We start from the raw sequence: 9,293 nt of genomic DNA, 5'->3' as shown, positions 1-9,293 counted from the left end.
GGGGATGTGCCCACAACCAAGGTACATGCCCTTGACTGGAATCGAACCTGGGACCCTTGAGTCCGCAGGCTGACGCTCTATCCACTGAGCCAAACCGGTTAGGACATGAGTGTGGACTTTTAAGCAGATACCCCAAATGATGTGTTCGGAGAACTTGCTCTGAGCCAGCTCTGGCACCTCTCTCACTTAGTGGGAACATGCATGGGGTTTTTGATGCCCCCACCCCCACCCCCCATGGGGAGCACCATGACCAATTTATTTTTAAACAGGGAAGGAACTAAGGAAATGTGTGCCTGTGTGTGAGACGCAGGGGCTGTGGGGACACACACAGGAACCAAGCCCCTTGGCCCCTCCCTCAGGGAGCTCACAGGTCCAGGGGAGGATTCTGATGAGGAAATGCCAGGTCTCTGCAAGGTGATCCCAAGGGGAGGAGCCTCAGCATTTGGACTTTGGATCAGGGAAGCTGGGGTGGGAGGTCCCTGGCACCACCTCCTGGGATGGGGGCTTGAGTGGCTCCTTGGTGCTGTTGCAAACCTGGCGTTTGGGGCCCCCTGATGTCAATGACCACACACAGGCCCCAGCTCCAGGTACAGGACAACTTTATTGACCCCAGCTGGGTGATGCTGACACCTCCACATCAGTATCTCCCTCTGTAGGCCATTGCCCCCAAGGAACTTTCTGTCAATTTCCACAACTGGTGGTCTCTGGTCTCAACCCCGCCCAAGGACTGGGGATGGGGAGTTTCTCTTGCCATGTCTCAGAGGACACAGGGCTGGGGCTGATGCCTGTCGCCTCAGCTGAGGCGGAGGAGCTGGAGGAGGGTGTTGGCCAAGAAGATAAGGACACCGCCACTGCCCAGGCTGCTGAGTGCTGGGGCCCCGCCCTTGATTTTCTTGGTGCCGAAGGTGGTGGTGATGGTAGCCCTGGTAGTGGAGGTGGTGGCAGAGGTGGAGGTGGTGGAGGCGGAGGAGGTGGTGGAAGTGGTGGGAGTGGTGGAAGTGGTAAGTGCGGAAATGTTTTGCAAGATTCCACTTTGTATCTGCAAGAGAAGTGGGGCAAGCTCAGGGGGCTTTTGAATCTCATGTTTGTTTAGAGACACAGATTCCCCCACCCAATACAATAGTCTTCACTTCTCTGTCCCATGATGATGACGTCTGCCACCAGTTCCCATGGAGACGATTGGCTGCTTCCTGCCTTGACACAGTCCCTAGCCCACCTCCCACAGAACCTTCCTGTCATCTCCAGACCACCAGCTCCTCCAGCATGTGGAAGATAGGGGAGGCTGTGGCCCCCAGCCCCTGAGCTTACCCGTTGGGCCAGAGGCTTAATCTATCTGAGCCTCAGTTTCCTCATATTCTGAATGGAGAGAAGAGCACATTACAGTTGGGGGGGGAGGGGTCACAGGGAAGGCACCTGGCAAAGTGTGGGTGGGTGGATGGAAAGATGGAGAGAGTACAGTTTCCTCCCTGAGGACATGGCCAGATGGTGATCACACTGTTCTCAATGCTTGACCAAGCTGCAGCTAAAGTTGCTCTTGATGGAGATTAAGCTGTTTTTGATGGTGCTCAAGCTGTTCTTGATGCTTGATCAAGCTGCTCTTGATCAAGAACTTGATGGCTCCCAGCTCTTACGCTGACTGGAGCCCTCTGGGCATGGGATGCTGCTGAAGCTGCCTCCAGGAATAGCAGCTGCTTTTGAGACTTCGCCTGTTTCTGGAGTGGGTGATTTCTACCTTCTCTACATTCAGAACACCTAGGCTTCTCTCCCTGGCGGTTCCCTGCCACCTCCAGAAAGGGTCAGGTTCCACACAAACGTTTCCTGGCCCCTTCTAATAAGACCATTGCCCAGGTTCCTTGTGGGTTGATGCCACCCTCACTCAGGGGTGTCTTCCCAGGCCTCTAAATTCACCCTGATTCCACAGCGCCCCTTGGGTGCTTCTGTGTTCCTGGCACCCTGAGCATGCTCCCAGCCTCAGTGACAGGCTTCTGTCCGGGGGCAGCCTCAGGTAGTCTGAACACAGCCTGAGCCAGACCCCCTTCGTCCTTGGTTTGCCTGCGGGAGCCTTCCTGCCTCTCTTCCCACGGGAGAAGACAGGGTGCCCAGGGGTCTGTGTCCCTTCCTCTAATGCAGGCAGGTCTGGTGAATCTCGGGCAGTGGTGCCAAGGGCTGGGCGCTGCTCTTACCTGAATCATAATCAGGAAGCTGATGGTGAACAGGAGGAAGTAGAAGCCCTTCATCTTGGGAGGATCTTGGTAGCAGCTTTTGGAAATGAGCACGGGGCTGTCTGCAGGCTCCTTTTGGCTGGGCTGTTTTTGAACAGAGAGGCGGGGTGAAAGGGAGAGGAAGGAGGGCCTATGGGGTGGGGTGTTGCTTCCTTTACAGATTTCAGGGTTGAGGACACTGGGCCCTGGCCGATGATGCATTCTGGGACCCAGACAAATCCCAAGGGGTGGGAGGTAGACAAACAAGGGGCAGCTGTGGGGCAGTACACAGGGCCCCGGGCTTGGAATAATGCCTACTGGGGATTGAATCTTGGTTTAATTATCTGTCAACTCTGCAACCCTAGGCCAGAAACTGTACCTTTCTGAGTTTTTAACAAAAGAACAGCCATGGGATTAAGTGCAATATAACCCATTTAAATGTGTGAACACATAGTAAATAGTATATAATTTAAAAAAAAAAAATCCCTAGCTGGTTTGGCTCAATGGAGAGAGCAACAAGGTACGTGCCCTTGACCAGAATCGAACCTGGGACCCTTCAGTCCACAGAACTTTATTTCTGCTCTGGCTGGTTTGGCTCAATGGATAGAGCGTCAGCCTGCGGACTGAAGGGTCCCAGGTTCAATTCTGGTCAAGGGCATGTACCTTGTTGCAGGCTCCTCCCCGGCCACGCATGCAGGAGGCAACCAATTGATGTGTTTCTCTCACATTGATATTTCTCCCTGTCTTTCCCTCTCTCTGAAAAATCAATGGAAAAAAATTTAAAAAATCAATGGAAAAATATCCTCAGGTGAGGATTAAAAATAAAAATAATAAGATTGGGGCAGGGTACCGGAGCTAAAAGAGAAAGGGTTGGGATAGCATTAGGTTTAGCGGTAAGGTTGTATGTGGCTCCATAGGTTCAGGACATTCATATTTGGGACTGGGGGTGGGATAGTAGATTTCTGTGAAAACAGAGGAGCACCGTACTAGTAATCTGGGAGTCTAGCTTCTAGTAGGCCCATTTCCTTTCAGCCTCATCGTTCTCATTCCAACTAGGAAGACTATAATGAATTATTTCAGAAGTTTCTTCAGACCTAGTATTTTGTGATTTGGGTAAAGAATACAGCAGATGGGTTGTTTGTGTCAATCTCGGATGGATGGAAGGGGGGCTAGTGGAGGGGCAAGCAGGTAGCGAAACTTACTTGTCCCACTGACTTGTCCCACGGAATAAATGGCAGAGCTAGTCTCATTTGAACTTGAATCCAGGTCTGTCTGAAGCCACATTCGTGTATGTAACCTATGGGGCTGCCCAGAAGTCTCGGTTCCCTGTCCCTTTCCGTCCTGGAGGATCTAGATGTTGGCTCTGAAGCCCAGCTCTAACCTCACCTACTCTCCTTTTCTTAGTCTGTTTTGTGCCTAATTTGCATACCAAATAGTAAAAGAAAACCCCCTCTCACTTCCCTTTGGGCCTCCTGTTGCAAACCTCCTGTTGCAAGCCTCGGAAAAACCTGAGTAGGACCTTAGGGGCCTCTAGCCCTGGCTAACAAGAACTGAGAATCCACTGGTGAGAGGAAGTCACGAAGTGCAGAGCGAGGGGGCAGAGCTTTCTACAAATGTATGGGACTAGAGGTAGAAAAACTATAGTTCAAGACCCACTAAGAAAAGGTAAATTTCCTCACCCCCAACTAGGCTTTGGGTTGGGACCATGAAAGATTACATCTGAGGAGTGAGAGTGAATAGGAAACAACAGCCCAGCCCTCACAGAAATGATAATACAAACAATTACATGGAAGATCCAGATGTAATTATCATGGAATTATCAACTAAACTCTCAAAGAGCAATGCTTAGTATATTCAAAGATATATAAGACAAGACTGAGAACTGGAAATTGTAGAAAGGAACCAAATGGGATTTCTAGAACATAAAAATGCAATAATAGAAATTAAGAACGCAGTAACCAGGTTTAACATCAGATTGGACACAAATGAAGAGAGAATTAGTGAAGTGGAAGCTAGATCGTGAGAAAATATTACAGCATAATATATTTCTTAAGTGCCTACCATGGGTCAGGTACTGGTCTAGGCAATGGGTATATAGACGTGAACAAAAAGGCAGAGTTCCTGCCCTTATGGAACTGACGTTCAAATGGGGGAAGACAAATAAAAAATTATGGCAATTTGGGTTTCAATAAATGCTATGAAGAAGTCAAGAGGGCAACGTGAGAAAAAAGAAATGAGAGAACACATTCTAGGTAAATGTTTGGGAAAGACTACTCAGAGTAAGTGTGTTGAGACCTGCAGAACAAGAGGGACCTAAGCATGCAAAACACTCAGCCCACTCCCTGTCCCAGTTTCACAGTGTTCTTTGATGACTGTCCCCAAGGCCCATCACAGTTCCACAAAGGGCAGGTGCTCGATGTGTCCTTGAGCTCAGTGAGGGAATGGAATACTGCAAGCGTGAAGGGAGGGGAAGGGGGTTGCAGCATATCTTACAGGATGATCTGCTTGCATTTTTTATCCCCACTGAAAGAGGGCTGTGATCCAATGGCACACACAGAGCTCTCCGAGGTAAATCTTCATCCATCTGTCTGTTCATCCATCCATTTCAGGCAATTTATTGATACCTACTGTGTGTCAGGCAAGATGAATGAGTGAGAGGCCCTTCCCTGAGGAGTTCACAGTCCACGAGGGAGACACAGAGTGAAAAAAAACCACAAACCTGAATAAGAAATGCTCTAATGGCCGCAGGACTATTAGGATGTAGAGAGTAATTCTGCTTGGGGGGAGTGGGAGTATTCATGGAGGAGGGAACATTTGAGCTAGTTCTTTTTTTAAAATTTAAATATATTTTATTGATTTTTTCACAGAGTGGAAGGGAGAGAGATAAAGAGTTAGAAACACCGATGAGAGAGAAATATCAATCAGCTGTCTTCTGCACACCTCCTACTGAGGATGTGCCCACAACCAAGGTACATGCCCTTGACCCGAATCGAACCTGGGAACTTTCAGTCCACAGGCCGATGCTCTATCCACTGAGCCAAACCGGTCAGGGCTTGAGCTAGTTCTTGAAGGACTGAGGAGGATTTTCCCAAGGGGAAAAAGCAAAGGAGGATGTTCCCACTGGACGAAGAGGCCTGAACATAGCATGATCGTTTCTGGAACATTGAGAAGGGTGGAGGGCAGAACTCATAATATGAAGGCCTGAAATGTCATGCTAAAGGAGGGATTGATCCAAGGGGGCAGTGATGTGAATGAAGAAGGGGAGGAAGGTGGGAGAGAGAGCTGTTTATTCTGAGGAAATGCATGAACTTAGAGAACCTGTCTGTCCTTTACTCACTTTTACCTCCTGAGCTGCTAGGTCCCAATAAACGCTTTAGTCCCAAAGGGGTCATGACCGATAAGGGTCTTTCAGGAAATGACCTAAAAGCAAAGTGGACTGTGTCTATTCTCAAGAGTAGAACCTTCTCACTCCAGGGCCGGGGTATCCTACAGGTGGGAAAACAGGCCTGGAAAGATCCTCCTTTAGGACCTCCCTTCTCCCAGTCCAGGACCTCTCTACCATTGTCAGGCAGTGGGCATCCACCGTGGGACGGAATCAAGAAGAGGCCAGTGGCCACCATCCCAGAGGTCACGGGATGAACTTGGAAGCTGGACAGATTGGCCTCCAATGTCCTCCCCAAACTCCAACCTGCTGTGAGCCCAGAGACCACGGAAAGATATTCAGAACCCTTTACATTGGGGAATAGAGAAATACAGGTCAGACAAATAAATATTAGATGAGGTCAGACTCTTTTGTTTTCTTAACTTTGTTTTTGGGAAACATCTTTTTAACAATAATAATGTGGCAAGGTTATGATAAATTTAGTTTACGCAATAATCCTGTGAAGTAGGTTTTTATTAGAATCTCTATTACAGATACAGAAACTGAGGCTCAGAAAAGGGCAGTCGCTTCAGCAAGAACAGCCAGCTAGTAAGTGTCAGAGCCCAGCCTCATAGACTTAGGTTGTGCTGACCCATAATATAGTCTCAATAAATGGTAGCTATTATTATTTTCCGAATTTCTACAATGAAAACGCATACTTTCATAATAAGGCTCTGACTTCCCCCAATAAATGCTATTAAAATGATAAATAAATAAATAAATAAATAAAATGGCCTGCCAGGTTAAAGGACTCCCTCACACAAATGAATGCTTGCTGAGTGCCTGCTTCCGGATATCACAGGGTCCTGGGTAGGAGGAAGGTATGTGGTAAAGCCTGATGCCTAGGTATATGCCAATTCATGCTTCCCAATCTTGCTGGGTGGGGCAGGAAGCAGTGAACAGAACATAGCAGGTCTCATGAGGCAAGAGGCCCCCCCCCCCCCCCCCCCCGCCGCCCCTGCCCCTCCCCCCACCCCCGATTCCCATGCTGTTGGTCCTTGCTGAAGGAACACAGCAAGGTCACAATATAAGGTTGCTAATCCCCTGACCATGGCTCCAACCCACCCAAAAACACTTGGCCCTAAGATGACCTCAAATTTCTTATCTCACACATCAAGCCTCAGAGAATTTTCTTGGAGCAGCTCAGCAGTAAGAGAACTCTCCCACCTCCAACTTCCGGTCACACTTTCTACCTGAACCCCTTCTTTGGCAGTGGGCGTGTACCAGCTACAACTTGGCTTAACTTTGCCTGCCTGTTTCACTAAAGTGGGAGCTTCCAGACTCTAGAGACAGGAAGTTCTGGGTTTTAATCTACTTCTACTGCTTTCTATCTGCATAGTCTTTTTTAAAAATTGATTTCAGAGCCCTAACTGGTTTGGCTCAGTGGATAGAGAGTCGGCCTGCAGACTCAAGGGTCCCAGGTTCGATTCCGGTCAAGGGCATGTACTTTGGTTGCGGGCACATCCCCAGTGGGGAGTGTGCAGGAGGCAGCTGATTGATGTTTCTCTCTCATCGATGTTTCTGGCTCTATCCCTCTCCCTTCCTCTCCGTAAAAAATCAATAAAAAATATATTTTAAAAAAATTGATTTCAGAGAAGTGGGAGAGGGGTAGAGAGATAGAAACATCAATGATAAGACAGAATCGTTGATTGGCTGCCTCCTGCACACTCCACACTGGGGATCCAACCTGCAACCCAGACATGTGCCCTGACCAGGAATCCAACCGTGACCTCCTGACACTCAATCCCTGAGCCACACAGGCAGGGCCTACCTGCATAGTCTTAAGCAAGCCACTTCATTTATCTATGCTTCAGTTTTCTCATCTGGAAACCTCATAATGTTGGCATTGGGCACTTGGAAGGCACTCATTAATTGGTAGCTAGCTCCCTTCAGCCTCCAATTGGTGTGTCAAGAATGACTCAAAGAGCCTGCTCTCCCCTGAATGCGGTAGATTAGAAAGTCAAATCCTATATAATAAAAGCCTAATATGCTAAGTGCCTGGTCATCCAGTCAGCCATTCAACCAATTAAAGTATAATCTATCTATATAAAACCCTAATATGCAAACAGACTGAACGGTGGAACAACTGAACAGCCAAACAACCGGTTGCTATGACGTGCGCTGACCACCAGGGGACAGACGCTCAACACAGGAGCTGCCCTTTTGGGGAGCGGGCCTAAGCCATCAGTTGGACATCCCTCGAGGGCTCCCGGACTACGAGAGGGCGAAGGCCAGGATAAGGGACCCCCTCCCCCTGTGCATAAATTTTGTGCACTGGGCCTCCAGTGGAAAATATTAAAAAGTGCGGCCTTTTTACGAAGATGGTGCTGAAGGCTAAGAAGGAAGCCCCTGCCCCTCCCAAAGCCGAAGCCAAAGCAAAGGCTTTGAAGGCAAAGAAAGCAGTGTTGAAAGGCGTCCACAGCCACAAAAAAGAAAAAGAAGATCCACACGTCACCCACCTTCCGACGGCCAAAGACACTAAGGCTCCGGAGGCAGCCTAAATACCCTCGGAAGAGCGCACCCAGGAGAAACAAGCTTGACCACTACGCCATCATCAAATTCCCCTGACTACCGAGTCAGCCATGAAGAAGATAGAAGACAATAATACACGTGTGTTCATTGTGGATGTCAAGGCCAACAGCACCAGATCAAACAGGCTGTGAAGAAGCTCTATGACATTGATGTGGCCAAGGTCCACACCCTGATCAGGCCTGATGGCGAGAAGAAAGCATATGTTCGACTGGCTCCTGACTATGATGCTTTGGATGTTGCCAACAAAATTGGAATCATCTAAACTGAGTCCAGCTGCCTAATTCTAAATATAAAAATTTTACACGAAAAAAATAAAATAAAATAAAATAAAAAGTGCAGTCTGAGACAGACAGAGAAAGGGCTTTCGTGATCAAACCCATGTCATTGGTGCCTGAGATCGGAAGTCATAGAATCTCAGACCATCACAACTGAAGGTTGAAGGATAAAGATGATGGCAGTAAAAGGGGGAAATGTTTCTATCTTTCTTTTTAAATATATTTTATTGATTTTTTACAGAGAGGAAGGGAGAGGGATAGAGAGTTAGAAACATCAATGAGAGAGAAACATTGATCAGCCGCCTCCTGCACACTCCCCACTGGGGATGTGCCCGCAACCAAGGTACATGCCCTTGACCGGAATCGAACCTGGAACCCTTGAGTCCGCAAGCCTAGGCTCTACCCACTGAGCCAAACCGGCCAGGGCAGGAAATGTTTCTTAAAACTTACTCTGCATGGATGTTGGGACAGGTACTGTTGCATGAATTCTCTCACTTAATCCTCATAGAAACCCTGTAGGGTTGGTATTACCGCCATTATATAGATCAAGAAACTAAGTAACTTGCCTGAGGGCACACAAGGCAGGAGCCAGTCCAAAGTCCATGTTCCATGCTCTTAACTACCTAGTTGCTCTAACCTAACCCCTTTATTTTACAGAGGAGGTTCAGGGAAGGGAAGTGTCTCACAGAAACTTTCACACAAAGGAACTATAATAGGGGCATCCCTTCAGAGCGCCGTCTGGTCAAGAAGTTTTCAGAGAAATTCAGATTTAAGAAACACTTATTAAGTACCTGCATCATTTCAATTCATACTCAAAACAGCCCCCCTCCAAATACTGCACGGATTAGAGGGGGAAACAGGCTC

General features: G+C 48.2%; 1 protein-coding gene across 2 annotated transcripts; it reads right to left on the bottom strand.

Moving 5' to 3' along the window:
- Positions 1-588: 588 nt before the first annotated feature.
- On the bottom strand, positions 589-9,268 carry LOC139003039 (CAMPATH-1 antigen-like). 2 transcript variants are annotated; one of them, XM_070404431.1, is made up of 3 exons: positions 9,221-9,268; positions 2,184-2,306; positions 589-1,039 (listed from the first exon to the last, which is right to left on the bottom strand). In XM_070404431.1, exons 1-3 carry the CDS (start codon positions 9,227-9,229, stop codon positions 794-796), a joined length of 378 nt encoding a protein of 125 aa, XP_070260532.1. In that variant the 5' UTR covers positions 9,230-9,268; the 3' UTR covers positions 589-793. The 2 variants fall into 2 exon arrangements, with proteins under 2 accessions (XP_070260532.1, XP_070260531.1); XM_070404430.1 differs by lacking the exon at positions 9,221-9,268 and adding an exon at positions 3,404-3,466.
- Between the last annotated feature and the right edge of the window lie 25 nt (positions 9,269-9,293).

This window comes from Myotis yumanensis, unplaced genomic scaffold (genome assembly GCF_028538775.1).
Source record: "Myotis yumanensis isolate MYYU_CA2020_CCGP unplaced genomic scaffold, mMyoYum1.0.hap1 SCAF_2, whole genome shotgun sequence".
NCBI classification, from domain to species: domain Eukaryota; kingdom Metazoa; phylum Chordata; class Mammalia; order Chiroptera; family Vespertilionidae; genus Myotis; species Myotis yumanensis.
This window is presented reverse-complemented; position numbering and strand designations above follow the sequence as displayed.